Source organism: Pleurodeles waltl, chromosome 9, assembly GCF_031143425.1.
Source record: "Pleurodeles waltl isolate 20211129_DDA chromosome 9, aPleWal1.hap1.20221129, whole genome shotgun sequence".
In the NCBI taxonomy this organism is placed as follows: domain Eukaryota; kingdom Metazoa; phylum Chordata; class Amphibia; order Caudata; family Salamandridae; genus Pleurodeles; species Pleurodeles waltl.
Genome location: NC_090448.1, coordinates 558,136,851 through 558,155,885, shown reverse-complemented (window position 1 = coordinate 558,155,885; position 19,035 = coordinate 558,136,851). Strand labels below are relative to the sequence as shown.

Here is a 19,035-nt window from a genome sequence, read left to right as displayed (position 1 = left end):
GAAAAAACGAGGTCAGAAAGTGGAGGGCAGCAGTCATAAAGGGGGAAGACCACCCTAAGGCTGCCAGCTCTAACACCAGGTCATACCACAAGCTGAATTATCCCTTTGTGCCAAATAAAGGATGTTATTTTTACCTAAATCAAGCGTATTCTTCTTTCCCTTGGATGAAAGACAGTGTGCATTTTGCAAAGAGGTCTGCATCAAGCACATTAACCCATAAATTAGAATTCAAGCGTATTGCCTGCTGGTTGTGTGCACCAGTCAAGTGACATCACTGTGCATGCCCATTTCCCCTGGCCCTACTTGTACAATGGCTCTTTTCCTCCAGAGACATCCAAACTCTGGTACCTGAAAAGAGATAGTCAACATCTCAGACCTCAATTCTACTGTGTTTTCCACACACCTAACCTATTGTTTTGGAACCCAAAATGCTGGGAGGGAGGGCTTTTGGGAGTGTCGGGAGGAGGGTGGGTGAGGGGTGAGATATTGGGGTCGTCCGAAAACTCACTAGATACAGGGAATTTAAAAAAAAAAAAAAATGTAATTACTAAAAATAAAGTAGGGTGGGTGGTTCACCCTGGCATAGGGCAGTGCCCCTATAATTGTCCCAGTTGTCTGGGACAGAAAGCCCACTAGACACCATGGAAAAATATACAAAAAAAGGGTTTGGTGAGACACATCCAAGTATCGGGCCATGCCCTCACTTCAAAACCACCTTAACAGACTTTTCAGGCCCCACAGAAGAGGACCGATTGGCATGTGTTCATCACTGTTCTCTCCTCACCCTTCAGAAAGCCCACTAGTTACCATAGAAAAATAGTCAATCAAAAGAAGGTGACCTTCCCCAGGCATCTGCCTGTGCCCCAACACCAGAATAAGCCCAGCAGTCTTTCTGGCCCACAGGTGCTGGGGGATCAGAAAGAACACTAAAGCAAGGGGGAAATTAATTTATAAAATGGGCCATGCCCCCACCCCTTCCTGGAATGAGCCCAGTCATCTTGGGTGGGCTTACTCCCTAACCTACTCCTTGTAAGGTGGGGGAAGTCCCCTAAACACAGGGGACAATTGTCAAAAAACAGAAAAACAAAGAATGGGTGGTAAGGTCCAGCCAGGCATCAGGTTACAGCACACACCAATAAAACCCCAACAGTCTTTCTGCCGCCTGGGGCCTAGCGCATCCAAACTTAAATATGAAGCAAGAGGACATTTGGATACTTTAGGTTATAGTTTTGACATATGGACCAGCGGGGAGGGGGAGTAAATCCCAATTGCCTCTCACGTGCCACGGTAAATGGCTGCACCATTTGGGCTGTGGGTCAGCCAGCAACCAAGGAACCGTGTGAACCCTGGCCATTTCTTAATTCCGAGATACAGGATGATGTGGTTTCCATGGATCCTGCTAAGTTTGTCCAGTTTTAGGGCATGTTCTCGGGCTAATTTGGTAGCCTTCGGGGGCAGTTTTAAGGGGGCTTGTGACTTTTTCCAGTTCTGCAACTCGAGCCAGTCTCTAGCTCGGACCTGTTTTTGGATGCAGTAGGTGCAGTGGAGACCATACATTGACAAATTGAGTAAAATACCCCTAGTGAAGCACATACTGTGTTGTATAGAAGAAAGTACACCCTCGTGAGATTACTTGGTTTTATCTACTAATCTTTATTTGACCTTCATGGATTTCTAAAACCAATGCATTTGGCAAATAATTTGCAGTTTTCACTTTTTCATTGTTTAAGAAACACAAACGTTATTAAATTCAGAAGCTTTGAGTGAAAACGTAATTGGCACCCATGATTTAGTAATGTATGGATCATGTTGACTGTACGAATATCTTGAAGGCAAAACAAGCAGGTCAATTGCAATGATATGTAATGTGAAACAACACATTTTAGGATGACCAGATTGACTTGTAGACAGCATTAGTTCTGCTCTGTAAATGCCTTTTGTGTTTTGTTTGTTCAGATTAAGTCTTGCCATAATTCTTAGTCACACAGTCTTTCTATACATTACTCCCTGCATATGTACTGGGAAGAAAGGCCTGCTGTATGTGTTGTTCGTATATATCCAGTGGACTACATGTAGATACATTTCAGCCATTTCCTAGTGGGGGCAATCATTGGTACACATAGATGCAGCATTGAATTCGGGGTCTGAAGAATGATGTGGGTGGAGGAGATGGCATTTAAACAGATAGAGTAAGAACAGTGATTTGATAGTTGGGATTCGAGGTGGCGCTGCTTCTCAGAGTGGGTGATGAGGAAGAATTAGCAGGTTTCGTTCATTATGTACATGGTGGTGGGGTAGTCCGAAGCTAGCCTGCTGATGGGTAATGTACTTAATGTCGTATTGCCATAGTTACTGGGCAAGAACAACCTCCTAATCGCCTGATACCTCAGATTCCTTTGGGGGGCAATTAAAACCATTGTTTTCAGCAACATACATTTATGCTTCATTATTGTAAGGTACACGCTGGAAATGTCTGCCAAGATTACAGTTACAAAGGTAGGCACTTAATAGAATTTTCTTATGTAGAGTGTACTAGAGTTTGCCTCTGGTCTGCTCGTTTTCTCCTTGCCAGAATGATGGCTTGTATTATTTATTTTGAGACAAGCAAGCCTTTAGTTATTGTGGAAGGAAACTCTGTCTCACGTTAGATGGAGTCTGAAAAGTGTTTATTGCAAAAACGATTAGTCTATGTATTCCAGAAAATACAAATAAGACAACGAGACGTACTCCCAGAGGCAAGACAGGATACACATATATTTCCTGTCTTAAAGGTTTCTAGTATCAATCACATGGCTAACTTCTTACCAGGAGTACAATCAACTGCATATGGAAGCTCATGAGAACGCTAGCGAAAGACCTTTGAGTATCGATGAACCGGGTTTCAGCCCAACATGCAAAAATCTAAAATTCATCCCTTGGGTAACTGGGGAAAGTAAGGATACCACAGGTTGCAATTAGTAAAATCAAACAATACACATTCTAATTTCACAATACAATAAAAGGCCCAAATTGGGAAACAGTGAGCAAAAGATAACCTGTTCGCCACTATCACTTTGTGGCCTACACTAGGGCGTTGCCAGCCGGCCTTCTAGTGCAGTTTCTGCTAACTCATCAGCATTTCCTGCTTCAGGGTGCTTGAGAAACGTTTTCTACAGGTGTGGCATGTAACCACACTTTATCTTTGGGGCTGCAGGAACGTCTTCAGGTAACTATTACTTGCAAAGCCCGGGCAACAGGTTTTTTTCTTGTGTAGAATTATTTAGGCACCAAAGTATTGATTTTGGTGGGGCACACTGAATGTTCCGAATCTTTCTGTGCTCATTAAACATTGTGACAAATGCATAAATCTAACTGGTATTTAATTTTTGGGGTACTATTAGTGCCACTGGCCATCCTCCTGCTGGCGTGTCGGTATGCAGTATGTTAGTTTGCTTATTCGTGTCATGTTAACTGCTACATGAACTTGGGGATGTGATGGGAGATGTGTTCCTTACAGGTGAATAATACATGTAAGACAACCCCAGTACTTCTCTTTGGGTTTGGGAATGGGGTAAATACGACACTCGTATATTACGCTCAATTCACGCTTAACCTGTATTACTTCAGTCACAATAAATCACCAAATAATAACAGACCCCATGACATATATTTCATAAGAAATGTTAATTTCTTTATTCCTTTTTACAAATATCACAAAGTGATTCTTCTATTCACACAAATTCCGCATAGTTTTGTATAACAAAAAATACAGTGAACAAAACATCTCATGCGCTACATATTCCCATTGAAGAATTAAGAATACAATTCAGGTTGAGCTGGAATTTCTGTGATTTATTACTCACAGGGATAGCAGTTGTGTTTTTTTTTATTTTATTTATTTAGTTATTATACAGTATTGAATGTGGACAAAAAGGCTTTAGTCCTGGGAACCTGGCGTTTATTCAGCGTGTTCCGGTTTTGTAGAGATCTTTATTTATAATTGCTAACCGTAGTTCCTGAGAAAATGGGTTTTAACCAACCTTTTGAATTTTTACACTGCCTTTGTTTTAAATTGCTTATCCAGTAATCTCTAAAGTTGAGCTGCAACAGTTGCCCTTTCTGTAACTATTGTACCAAGTGAACAACACTTGGTGTGTGGTAAAAATAAAAGTAAGCTGTTCTCCCCAACAGTTTTTCTTGTTTCGTGGCACTTGATTATGCTGTTTCTGTTATTGTATGACCACTGTGAATTTTCCAGACATCGTTAAGTAGTGGACTTGCGAGCATATTTGTAGTTCAGAGACAATATTTGTGCTTGGTACAAATATGTGCATATGTTAAGCTTAAATAGGAATAGGGTGTGACTAGAAAGGCAAGCTAGACAGGTGTATTCAAATAATTTTTCTTGTACTCCCATCCCCACACACACAAAATAAATGAGCTGGTTGTTCCTCCGCACGCAAAACCTACTTTCTCCCAGTTTACTACATGAAATGTTAACTACTGCAAGCACGCAGAAGAACTTCAGAGAGGCCTGAGAGTACATCCTTGTAAGAAATATAGACAAAACTAAAATACAGTGGTGCTTTTTCCGTTTACCACTGTAAACATTTGTATTGTAAAACAAATCGAGCAAGTCAAACATTTCACGTATAATTGTTGAATATGGGGGCATTTTACAGTAATAGCCTAGAGACACATTTTCTATTACATTTTTCTTAAAATACATCCCACTTATGAAATTATAAAATATATTCTAAATGTGTGCTTTTTGTCATGTCAGATGAGCCACTCCTGGCTTTTGGCCAAAAGCACATTGCATGCTGGGATTTTTGACCCCATACTTACGAAATTTAACATACACTGGGCATAATACAGGCTTTTGTAGTCCAAGTGACAAAGGGGGTCCCCATTCAGCCTGAGACCTATATCGCCATATTCTCAAAGAGAGGGCTCATCAGTTTGTATTTCTTCCCTAAACACAAAACTACAAGTCCCAAAATGCAATGTGTTGCTGCCTAACATACCAGAACTGTCTGGCGGTGTTGCAGGAGACATGGGGCAAATTGGCAATTAGGAACATATTTAACAGTTCTAAAATTATAGTTAAATTATAACTTTTAAAGCAACACCAGGGTGTGAATGACAAACGAAGTTACGGATTGTCCATTAATTGAGTGGCTTCTGGCTGCAGTTTTCTTTCATTGTATAGCATGCATAGTTTACCTTTTTGATTTGTGTCCACATTCTTTCGGGATTCAGTGAAAGAATAATTGCTCCCCTTTCCGGAGCCTCATGTCCCTAGGTTGAAGACCACTGAGCCAGGTATTACCCACTGGTGGCAACTACTATCTATGGCTTGTCCTTTGGTATACCCGAGACATTGCTGGGGTCTCAAAGGTTGTGAAAGCAGTAGCAGAAAGTCAACATGGGTACAAGAACCTTGCTTACTTTCTGTAATTTCCACTTTCTATCCCCTAAGTTTCCAGGGGCACAGAAGACTTGGCTAGTCCTGAGAATAAGAGGGAGGAAAGATAAGGTAATTTTGTAGATTGTGGACATGCATTAAAGAGGCCTAAGTGTGACCTTCAGCTCACATATTTGAATCAAGACAAGGCTGACATACAATGTTACCTTTCTGAGATCCATAAATGAAGTTTATTTATAGTTCTCTTTTATAGCACCTACTCCCCCATGTTCGATATTCTTATAAATGTAGAGTTTGATCACCCTTCAGTCAGAGGACACAGAGGTGCTAACTGTGGTCATGGATGTTAGTTGGTGGTAGCCAGGGACAACGCCTGTGACTTGTGGCCTATTTTCTATTAGCCCTCCCTGGCACTGAACGTTTTGCCTTCCTAAATCTAAGGGGATTATAACGATAGCAGCAGGAACAAAAGGCTATCTGGATTCCAGAAGCAATGCTGCTAAAGTTTCCTTTACTCTTAATTTCTCTGGCCCTGTGGGAAGAAATAGGAGGCTGTTAAGGCAAGACAATGGGTCAACCTTATGATGTCATCAAGGGCCAAAGACTGCATGATGTAATTTGCGCCACCCCTCGCATTTTTAGGTCTCTGCCTAGTCTGGTTTTATAAAGACATCTTGGAGACTTTCAGAAAGTTGACCCTAGGAATGCATTCCGCCCATTGATTACAATTGGCTTTGTAGCTTGTAACTGACATTTTCTGGCTTTCTATTTGCAGTTTGTCCCTTTTGTTACCTAAACCGTGTATACTGTATTCTTCCACAAGCTCACTTTCTGTAAACAGGCCTGTAAATCTTGTTCTTGTCACATTTGCTGTGCATTCAAAGACTGAGGTCAAATGTCAGGCGCTGTCTTCGGAGGGCGCTTGTTTACTTTTCCTTCTCTGACTTCAAAGTGAGAGGATTTATGTGACAATCTTGCTGGATACTGGAAGTAGGAAAGTGTTTTTTCTAGCACATGACAACATTTAAATGAACCGTGTAAGTATTTCTGAATATTTCAGAATTAGGACCACATGAAGCACATTTTTTGATATTTTTAGAGTGTGTTGGAAACAAATACTTTAATATTATCTGAACAAATCATTACACCAGGTCATGCAATTTCCACACGTTTTCGTTTGTGCAGTGTATAGTTTTACTAGTAAAGCTGTATGTCTATGCAAATGTAATGGACATTTCAATTGAAAGTGTGTTGTCTGTAATGGGAGTGTGCTACCATACCATGCATACTTCGCTCTACGCCACTCCACTTTACTCTGCACCACTCCATACCACTACACTCTACTCTGCACCAGTCCACTTTAAACCACTCCTCTCTACGCCCTTGACTATACATAACTTCACATTACGCCTCTACTCTAGCCTGTACCACTATACTCTGCCAATGCACTCTTCGCCACTGTACTTTTCACCATTCCAGTCACCACCACTCAAGCCAAAATCACACCAAACAACCTTGCACAACTCCACTGTACTCCACACCACTGTGCAACATTGTACTCTACGCCAATACACTCTTCGCAATGCACTTTAATCTGTAACACTCAACTCTATGCCCCTGCACGCTACACCAATCCACTGCCACTCTAACCTACTCTGCACCACTGCACTCTATGCCATTACACTCTGCCACACTACACAACTTCACTTTACCCTGCACCACTGCATTCTGCTTCACTTCACTCTACTCTGAAACAATCTACTCTATGCCACTGTACTCCACTCTGGGCCACTTCACTGTTTGCCACTGCACTCTACGTAACTATGCTCTTAACCACTACACTCTACGCCAATGCACTCTACAGAACTGCACTCTGTCACTGCAATCAATGCCACTGCACTCTACTCTGCATCACTGTACTCTACTCCACTCTACACTACTGCACTCTGTCACTCTACTCTGCAACACTGCACCCCCCGCCACTGAACTGTGCTGCTCTAATCTGCACTACACCACTCTGCTCTATGCCTTTGCACTCTGTGCCACTGTACTCTACGGCACTATACTCCGCACACTCTATGCCACTCGACTCTGCGCTACTGCCCTCTGCATCCCTCAACTCTACGCCACTCCACTCTGCACCGCTCTACGCCACTGTACTCTACACCACTCTACTCTGCACAGCTCTACTCTGCACCACTCCACTCTTCACTACTGCACTGTACTATGCACCGCTCTAACCTATGCCACTGCATTGTACAGTGCTGAATTCAATGCCTCTGAGCTCAGTGCCACTGCACCCTACGCCACTGTACTTTACACCAGTCCACTCTACTCTGACACTTCAGTGTATGCCACTCTCCATGACTCCGCATTATGCCCCTCCAATACACAACACTCTCTGCCACTCATCAACACCATACTCCCCTTTTCGACACTCCACGTGACTCCTCCGTACGCCACTAACCTTTAGCCATGCTGAACAGCAGCGACGCTGGGGTACAACTTGGCTAGAACATATTGGCAAAGCCAATAGCTCTTGCATAGGTGAGACCTATTGGCTTTGCCAGTGCTTGTTGTGAATTGGATGTACACCCATGAACGTGGTTGAAAATTCTTGTGGTATTCGGTAGGATTTCAGGCTTCGTGTCATCATGTTTTTGATGCCAGAGGGCGCCAAAGTACACGGCCTAGTACAACCTGTTGAAAAAGGTGTGTAGTACTTCAGAATTAAAAGCTGACTGTTTAGAAGACTTGTACTTCACTCTGAATTCTCATTATTGTTTTTTCATATTAAGAAGCACGTGCACACTGCAGTCTGACGATGTATTCAATATGTACAATAAATAACTTGGATTTAATAAATTGAAAATGCTTGCTTTAATATATATACTCTTTGTTGCTTGAACTACGTGATTTGAAAAAAGTGGTGCTTTTTCTCTGTTTTGCGGCTCAATAAAGCCAGGTTTCCTCCAAACTGCTCGGTACTGCTCCACTGTTAGATTTTCTCACAACACCTGCTGCCCCAGCATTACCAAATGCCTATGACCACGAAACCCTAGTGAAGGGATTTCATAAATAAAGATGCACCTTGGGCTACTTTTTTAATTCGTTTATTTCTTCCTTTGTCGGTTTATTGTGTGGGAGTTATTTTCTGATTTTCATTATATTTGTATATTGATACGAATATATTTCAGTCGAAACAAAAACTCAGACAAGTAGAAATGTGTTACGCTTATGCTCAACCAGGCCTTAGGTGCATCTTGGAAAAGATGGCTGCTGCATGTGTTTATGTACTCTAGTTTGACACCTAATGCAGCAAACTGTGCACGTTTGTTTTGTAATGAAAAGCTGTTCTCATAGATTTCCTGAGGACGCCGTTGCTACATTCGCATCTCTACCTGCTTGCACGCTATAGACCCAACATGTGCGAGTCTTTCCATTGTTTAACCCCTTCGCTGCTAGGCCCTCCCCCGCGCTAAGCCTTTTTTTGGCTATTTGGGGTAGGTCGTGTTTAAGCCCCCCATTGCTTTTTGTCCACATAAGCTGTCCACACCAAATGTGCATCCTTTTTTCTCAACATCCTGGAGATTCTAAAGGTACCCAGGGTTTGTGGATTCCCATAGAGGGGACTGACCAAAAATGGGGAAAAGATGTTGCAGAAGACAACGTCTTTTCTCCTGCAAATGGCAGCAACAAGGTGTTTACGGTGCTAACATCAGCACCTTCCCAGCTTTCAGGAACAGGCAGACTTGAATCAGAAAACAAAATTTCTCCACACAGTTTTGGCATTTTACTGAGACATACCCCATTTTTCCTATTTTTTGTGCTTTCAACCTCCTTCAAGTTAGTGGTACAAAATGGGTGTGAAACCAGTTGTGGATCACAGAAAGCTATACATTTCTGAACGTAGACAAAATTCTAAATACAGCAAGGGGTCATTTGTATATGTCCTTCAAGTTTTTCTTATAGAAAGTAACACATGAAATAAAAGAATATTGAAATTGAGTTAAAAACAGCCATGTGTCTAGGTTTTCATCTGTAACTTTTTCTAACTATGGCAGATTTTCAAAAGCAATATACCTTTAAGTACGCTGGACCCTTCTGGTTCCATGGATATATAGAGCGTGTAGGTTCACCAAGAACTCGAGGTACCCAGAGCCATTAACTGAACTGCGCCTTGCAATAGTTTGTGTACTGGGTATACAGCAATTAATTTGGGATAATGTAAAGTGTGAAAAACAGGCATCAAAGAAACCTATGTATTTCCGAAATGGGCACAACAAATAAGTTTAGAGTGGTTATTTGCACATCTCTGCATTTAGGTGTGCCCATACTAGCATGTGAATTGGAGGGCATTTCTCAAAATGTCTTCTTTCTTACACGCTGTCTTACATTTGAAAGGCACAAATGCAGAGAAAGACAATTGGTACTAACACTTGTTCTGCTATTCTGTGTTCCCCCAAGTCTTCTTATTAAAAATGACACCTCACATGTGTGGTTAGACGTAGTGCTAGCGACAGGAAACAATCCAAAACACAACGTGGACAAATCATATTTTTCCACTGAAAACTAACTAGTTGTGAAGTTTGGGTCCTAGCACAGCCGGTACCTAGGGAAACCTAGCAAACCTGTACACATTTGAAAACTAGACTCATCAGGTTATGTTACTTGGAATCCCTTGCAAACCTCGAAATTTGTCTAAAGAATACATTTTCCTCACATTTCTGTGATGGAAAGTTCTGGACTCTGAGAGGAGCCACAAATTTCCTTCTACCCAGCATTCCCCAAGTCTCCAGACAAAAATGGTACATCACTTGTGCGGGTAGGCCCAGTGCCCGCTACAGGAAACGGCTCAAAACGCAACATGGACACATCACATATTTCCAACCAAAGCTAGGCACGTGGTTTTTTGCAGTGTGCCTAGCTGCAGATTTTAGGCCCTTGCACAGCTGGCACCTAGGGAAACCTAGCAAACCTGTACATTATTAAAAACTAGACACCTAGAGGAATCCATGATATGGTGACTTGTGTGGCTCTCACCAGGTTCTGTTACCCAGAATCCCTTGCAAACCTTAAAATATGTCTAAAAAAAACACATTTTCCTCACATTTCTGTGAGGGGAAAATTCTGGAATCTGAGGGGAACCTCAAATTTCCTGCCACTCGGCGTTCCCCTTGGTCTCCCAATCAAAAATAATACCTCACTTGTGTGGGTGAGCCAAGTGCCTGCAACAGGGAAGGGCTAACAATGTGTAGAGTATGAGAGGGAACCAAAGCGGGTCCAAAAGGGCAGCTCTTTTTTTTTTTTTTTTTTTTTTTTTAATAATACGTTTTCAGGCTGACTGCTTTGAGCACACAAGTATGGTATCATTTTTATCAGGAGACAGAGGGGAAAGCTGGGTGGTTGGAAATATATGGTTTGTTTCTGTTTCTGTAAGAATATGGCACAGGAATGCAAGGAAAATGTGTGATTTTAGTCATATTTTGAGGTTTGCAGGGGATTGTGGGTAAGAAAACTTGTTAGGATGCACAGGAGGGACATCACCCTGTAGTCACCTGGTATCTAGTTTTCAAACATATCTAGAGTTGGTAGGTTTTTCCTAGACAAGAAGCAAGCACGCTACCAAGTCTCTTACTCCTATGAGTTCCCAGACACTCAAATTGTGAAAAAAAAACACCCTTAGGGTCTGTTAAAAAAGACCCCTCATCTACGAACCTGGTTGGCGGCATGCTTTATCATTGGAGTCCCACTCGAGACACCTAGCGTGTCAGGGGTGTGCTTCGAAACCTGATTACAGTGGAGCAGGTTTTTTGGTAAGTCGAATTCCCAACTGAGAGAGAAGTGCAATAAAATTGTTCTGTGGTTACCCACCAATATGGTGTGTTCTTAATCGTGGTAACCTTGGACAAAGGTTAAAAACAGTGATTTTCATAATTTGAGTGTTTGTGACATCTCAGAAGGAAGAGACTTGGTAGGATGCTCTCTTCTTGTGGTTGTTGATAGTAATTTGGGAAGGTGAGCAAGCTTTCTTTTCTCACTGTCTTTATTGGTATGCATACATACTGGTTGGATTTGGCTCAAAGGTGAGTGTGATGATTCAATATACAAAAGTTGTTTATTAATGAGATTTCCCCCAAAATTAAATGAAGTGTTAATAATTGATAGGTGAAAAAAATGAACCAATGACTCAAAGCTCATGAGCCGTAAAGCCACAACAAGGCACCAACTGCTTTACAGTACATTCACACTCCTTTCATACGTGGCACCCACAAGACCATTCACACCACCAGCCGTGGGCCCAGCACACTACAACATCCACAACAAGAGATAATGTAGAGACCATATATACCCTGGCAGAGAAAGACAGAAAAGACATTTGTTACAGCACAACCATATATTCATCAAGTACACACACATACTGGTTGGATTTGGCACAAGGGTAAGTGATGGTTCAATATATAACATTTTATTAACAAGATATTTCACAAAGATGAAATGCACTGATAATAATTGAAAGGTCAAAACACTGAACCAGTGATTCACTGCTTGTGAACTGTAAAGCCTCATGTAGGCACCAACCACTTTACAGTCCATTCACACACCTTTCATACAGGACAATCCTAAAACCATTCAGGTTACAACACTCGCATCAACAGACTGCGCCATCCAAGGGCTCATCACTTTCATATGCCCACATGCCTGACAGCAATTACACCAGTTGATAGGGCGTGTTCTGGCATTTGGCTAGCAGTGTGCATAGTGACCAGCAGCATGTCACTACTCACACACCGCCAGCCAAGGGCCATCTTACACACACTGCCAGCCAAGCGACAGTCCACGCACGCCACTCCTTCCCCATGCCTCTTCGCATGCAGACTCTACATCTATTACAGGGATTGTTTATTTTGGGCGTGGGAGGAATGTGATCAACAAAGTGCCAATCTTTTAATCTAGCCACGTCCTCCACCACTCCTACTTTAGGAAAACTTGCCTGTTCCACTACAACAAGACTGCCCATCACAGGCTCCTGAAACTGAACAAAATTCATCTCTGGAGAGCAATCCTTGAAAAGCATTAAAGGTTGCTAAATGGAAGAGTAGGATAGCCAACTTCTTATACCAGATTTAAACTTTATGAACAGTAATGTAAGGTTCAACCTCTGATTGACTTTATCTACACCACCCATGTGCTAATTGTTGTCAGATTTTCACACAGGTTGGCGCATGTCAGCAACCTGCCCCCAAACAGTCACAAATGAAGTATTTTCATCATGGATGGTAGTCAGCATTTAGGCATCCCTCCTGTATGCAAATTTCACAGCAAGCAGTTCATCACTACATAAGGCTCTGCACTGCCCCTCTCATGTTTTTTTTTTTTTTTTTTTTTTTTTTTTTTTTTTTTTTTACAAACAAGCTCCTTTGGATAACCTTTACGGTTAGAGCGGACTGTGCAACAAGCAACATTGTCTACTTTGAACAATTCCCTGAACAATTGCACACCAGTGTAGAAGTTATCTAGGTATAAATGGTGACCTTTGTTAAAAAGGTCCTCTACCAAATTCCCACACAATTCTCTCACTAACTCCAAAAGTGGAAAGATGACAAGGGGGGTGTCAGTAGTGGAATCCCTACCACTGTACACCTGGGAATTATACTCTCTGTACTACTCTCAGGCAGCATATGCATCTTAATCCCATAACTTGCCCACTTGCTAGGAAGGTACTGTCTAAAAACCATACAACCTTTGAACAGGACCAAAGACTCATCAACAGATATTTCTTTCCCTAAAACATTAGAGCTCTGAAAATTGATGCACATAGTGATCAAGGACAGGCCAAATCTTAAAAAGACGGTCACAATCAGGGTGATCTTATGACGACGCTGAAGCACTAGCAACAAAATGCAGCATTTGAAGCAGAAGCAAATACCAATCACGACTCATGATTGAAGGAAATATGGATTTTGCCTTTAAGGAACTGGTAGACCAATATGAAGACCGCAATGGCTTCCTTATCAGTCCCATCAAAAAAGTTAAACCCAAAAACTTCTTCATCTCATCTAGATTTATGGGAGTCTTCTGGGTAGCTCTAGAGCGGGGCACAAGTATGGCACTGTTGTCCCTCAAATACTGTTCAGCATACAAATTAGTCTGTTAAACAATCTAATCCAAAAATACATCATCTACTGAAACTGAAAGAAATTTATAGGCAAAACGTTTTCAGCATTCACTCTACACCTTGCATAATCAGTAAATGCAGGCAACGTCAACTGCACCATGTTCGGGGCAACCCAGAGTTCAGCTCTTCCAGTGGTGAGCCTTTCAGCACCAGGCTGCTATCCAGGTGTCTCATGCTGCATTATTATTACATCAGTGTCCTCCTCTAAAACAAGCACTTAATCTGCACTGAAAGTGGCTTCATCATCGGATGATTCCTCTCAGACAGAAAGTTCACTGCCATAATCTTGCATTTCCTCCTCTGCCTCGGATGCAATGTCAGTCTCATAATAATGGTCAGAGGAAGATTCAAAATTCATACCAACAACCTTCCGAGTGGTAACCTGAGGCTAGCCATAATCCTTACTAATAAAATTAACTTGCCAAATAAGTAAACAACCACCACTCTGTAAAATAAGTAATAAACAACGTGTGGCTTTATCACCAAGACCTATATTCTCAAAAATGTTACCCCTCGTCTGAAACAGCTAGACTCACCAGAACCCACTCTGCACAGACACAGCAAGCACCAATGATATCCCACTAAAAAGGAAAAACAAAATAAAATTACACATAAGACAGCACAATACACATTGTGCATAAATCCAAGGACAATTTCACACATAATAAAATAGAAGTTAAATATGCTGCTATTATTAAACCATTTACAAAAAACTAATTCATGCATGGCAGTGATACTCGTTTGGAGTATACAGTACAAAAACGTTTTTCTTACCAAACTAAGCAAACTGCAGATCTACCACAGCCGGAACTGCAAGCAAAATCACAGCAAAGGAATCAAAAGCTTTGCACTAGATCACTACATGGTATTTCAACGTCCTATATACTTGTCACGGTTGCCCCCAGAAACACTTTAAGGTCTGGAAGGACTTGACAGGACACAGAGGGATACAACTGTAGCCCTGTGCAGATAGGCCCTGGATTACTGATGGAGGTGTGGGACTATGGGACTACGTGCCATGGATACTCGCAACATACAAACAGGGCGATTGGGCTCTGCCCTGGTTTAACACCGTTTACTGGACTGATGTAGTGTGTGCTGCCATGGTGCCACTGCCTTTTTATTGCACTTCAAAATAGTTTGATACTTTGTATTTGTTAGTGCTCACAATGTCATTACTAGCCAGAGTTGTAAAAACATTAAAATGTTTTTCAACAAAAAAATCATTGCACCAGAATAAAAATGAAAAATAACACACTATGATCACAAATGGAAATTATGCCCCAATCCACACACACCCTTCCACCAAACATTCATAAACTTTCCTTAGTGTCTAGTGGTTTTCTGCACCCCTTGGTGGCACATGAGCCTAACAAAATATGTGCTCCCTAAAGGGGAGCAACCCTCCCTTAAGGAGCTGCTCCCCAAACACAACAATCTGCCTCATATTGAAAAATCCCTAATGTCTAGTGGTTTACACTTTTAAAAAAAAGAGGCTACTCTGCCCCCAAGGAGAGCAGAAATGGGCAAAATACGTGCTCCCCAAAGTGGCCACTCCCCAAGCACAAAAATAATGTTCCTATTGAAATCCCTGGTGTCGAGTGGTTTCTGCCCATCTTAGGAGCAGGTGGGCCTAAAAAGAGGCCAGTCTGCTACCCCCCTCCCCCCACAAAGCGGGGCAGAAACAACCAAAATACATGTCCCACAAAGGGGAGCAACCCTTCCCAAATGGGCCCTCCCCTAAACTCCAAACACATAGAAACTAATACAAAACAGAATATCCTGGTGTCTAGTGGAAATTCCTGCTGCACGATCACGCCGATCGCGGTGCGATCGTGCAGCAGGGATGGTCAAAGATACATTGGACGAAACCATTTCCTTTCCCCCAATGCCTCCTTAGTGTCCCGTAATACCCCCCTCTGAGGAGAAACTTGCCTATTTGTCCTTCGATGTGCGTAAGCAAATGGATTCCAGCGCATCGCAGCAACTTTTTATAACACCAGCACGCTCTGTGCACCCATGTAATTGGATGCCGTGGGGGGCGGGCAGAGGAAGAAGCGCTTTCGCTGCCATACCTGGTCAGGGGTGGGAGGGTTCACAAGGGCGGCCAGTGGGAGAAGTGCTAGCGCTTCCCCATGGGTGGGTGCCACTACGGCTGGGATCCGTCCGATGCACATGCCCTTTGGATGATCAGATGGCTCCCGCCCATCTAACACAGAGAATGTAACCCATTTGCATTACCATATTTGTTAACATTAGGTCAGATGAGGCAAATCAGTATTCATGTATTGGACTACTGTTAACTGAGTGAGTTTATATAGTATATTTCTAGAGTGTGACTTATTGATGAAAGGCTACATTGGCTCATCTGATGCTGACAGTGCATTTCTTATTCGCTTCTTATTGTGAAATTCATTATAAGAGACCCCTGAATTTGGGAGTGAGACAGAGCTTTGTGATCTTTACTAGGAGTACTGCCTTACTCTCTGTTGTTTTGCTGTATATCTTGCACTTAGATTATTTTCCTGATTTTGCTCATTATTGCATTTATTTATTTTGTCAAGAGCCTTTATGGCAAGTGATTTCCTAAGTCCTACTGTTGATTTATTGAACTGAGCTATATTCTGTTTTGTCTCAATACATTTTACTAAGCATTCATTGTTTTCTCTAAGTTACTGATCTCATGCTCCCTTTCGGAGCCAATCCTTATTCGGTGTATTTTTGCAACGTTTTTTAATCTTATCCCTAGCGACCCATTACCTCTTCAATTTTTGAGTCAACATTGTCCCCGACCCTGCTACTTAGGCGCCACTAAATGTATATTATTGATTAATGGCATCAGCACACCCACCATGGTGATGCTGAGGATCTAACAGCCAAGAAAAATACTGGGATTTCAGAATTTAGGATTCAAATTTTGCATAGCCCTTTACAATATACTGTTGGTTTTATTTTGAAATGTTGCATGGGTGCTGAATCATAGCTACTTTGCTCTATTGAGCACAATTTATGTCCGTTACCTTAGCCAGGCTTCCTTGAGGCGTACAGCAAGAGATTTGTCCACAGACCAGTGCCTCTAAAAAGCTGCTGGGCTAGGTTCAGAACAATTCTCGTGTGAGGCCCTTGACTGACATGAGTATGACTGTCTCAGCCCTATCTAACTTTTGGAAGTGTCCCACTTTGTGCAGGTCAGTCATTGTTTGTGCTGTTTCGTGTTTGTCATTGTTTTCCGCTATAATGTGTTGTTACTTCACCATCTTGCATGCCCCTTGGTTCACAAAAGTGACATCACTCGCGCTTGTTGGTCCTTTATTGTGCTCATTGTGTTGTTTTCCTCCTATTTTGTCAGCCGTTGGCTCGGCCTACGCCATTAAGCGTGAGAATACGGACCGCATCGTCATCTGCTACTTCGGCGAGGGGGCAGCCAGTGAAGGGGACGCCCATGCTGGTTTCAACTTTGCTGCCACACTTGAGTGCCCCATCATCTTCTTCTGCAGGAATAACGGCTATGCCATCTCCACACCCACTTCAGAGCAGTACCGGGGGGATGGCATTGGTATGTACCGCTGGAGCACAAAATTTAAAGGCCAGAAAAAGTCAATAGTAAAATGTGGCCAAAAGGATATATTGCGGATCCACCATCAGACAGTAGGTGTTATTGGAGACTCAAAGTAATGTGTACTAATTTTACGCAAAATTGAGTACACATAAATGAAGGTAGCAGGTGTATTTGGTAATTATCCACTCTTATTCAGGATAAATATTCAAGACCACAGTCAACTTGTAGAAATTCACAGCTAAAATATTTGAATTGCAATAATCATAGAAAGGTAGATAGATATTCTCTGTGATGCATTTTGTCCATTTATATGCCACTTTTTTCCAGCTTGAGTGATTTACTCAGCCCATCTTTCAGCTGCGCGTGAAAAGAATGGTTCCGGCTTCGAGTTTCTATGTTATTGTATTGTTACCTTAAAATATACGACCAAGAAGTAGATCATGAGCTTTTGGAATACTTACACTAGTATATGAAGCACTCTGTAGCATACATTCTGAAACAACCATTGAATCGTGTTTTACTTTAGGAATAATTTCAAGATGTTTGTTTTAATGATTCCCATTAACTCATGTACTGTTTAAGATCCGGTTTCAATGCCTGCCCATGTAGTTGCGCAGTCTGTGGCAAGTTGTTCTTAGTTTCATTTGATATGCATATATCAAGTCTTTCAGCCTCAAAATAATGAATGAATTTTTCCAGAGACCTTAGTCTAGCCACATTCAGAGAAAAAAAATCTTGGATCTCATCTAGAAAAATCTTGGCCCTTTAGCTAATGTCTTATACAAGCCTACCTGCTTTTCTCAGGACCCTCTTGACTGGATGCCAACCAGCTTGTCCTGGAAACGTTCTTCACCACATCAGTCACCAAACCCTAGGTAGAGACTAAAGAGTCTTCATAGATCTTCAGTGAACCATGTATGGTGGCACATGGCAGGTGAGCACTAAGACTGAAGTATCAATCCTGATGGGCTTGTTTCCTCTCTCCTGGCACTGAACCACCTGTGTTATCACATTTTGTTTCTATAAAGGAATGGCTTCTGTCAACCTGTTGTAAGTTCAAACCAAATGAAAGAGGCATAAAAAAGGTTTAGCCTTTGAAGGGATAACAAAAGACGACTGAAAGAATTACAGGAGATATATGAAAACTGATTATGAGTTAATCAGTCATTCTGGAATATTAAAATGACAGAAATCAAAAGCACTTACACATGTCCCGATAAAGAATGGAACTGACTGGTAGATTGGGATTGTGAGTAGAATTGTCATATACAGGTGGATTCAGAGGGCAATGACAGATAAGGGAATTCCCTTACAAATAATCACTATCTCTGCCTTTATAGCTGCTCGGGGTCCTGGCTATGGAATCATGTCAATCCGAGTGGATGGCAATGATGTGTTTGCGGTCTACAATGCTGTGAAGGAGGCCCGACGGCGAGCTGTGGCAGAGAACCAGCCTTTCCTCATCGAGGCCATGACATACAGGTTAGTGGGGTTGCCTGTCATTGTCTTTTTCTCATTGGCACCACACCATAAGCACCACTTAAGATGACCTGTCAAAGCTTGGCTCATGCTCCTTGTATGTGTCACAACCTGTCTTAAAAGCTCTTTCAGGGATAACATAAGTGTTCAATAGAAGATGAAAAACATGGGTAATTGATAATCCTACCCACAATGATGGCCCAGATACCATCACAGTATGTTTGTGTGTGAGTGTATGTATGTATATATGTATGTTTATATATTCACTGAAAAAAAACAAAGCTTAAAGTTACTTTCTAGTTATTTTAATAGGTCAGAGACAACATTAACTTTTTAAACTAAACAAAATCAATTAAAAAGACACAGTAATTCTCTAGTTACAGTTGGCAGAGCTAACTGTAACTTGCTCCC

General features: G+C 41.8%; 1 protein-coding gene across 1 annotated transcript in view; it reads left to right on the top strand.

The window, feature by feature from the left end:
- The window catches only part of BCKDHA (branched chain keto acid dehydrogenase E1 subunit alpha), a 99,606-nt gene that overhangs the window by 41,204 nt on the left and 39,367 nt on the right, over nt 1-19,035 (top strand). The window contains exons 6-7 of the mRNA XM_069207519.1: nt 16,936-17,142; nt 18,486-18,627. Of these exons, the coding sequence (XP_069063620.1) occupies nt 16,936-17,142; nt 18,486-18,627 (349 nt within the window). The remainder of the gene's footprint in view (nt 1-16,935; nt 17,143-18,485; nt 18,628-19,035) is intronic.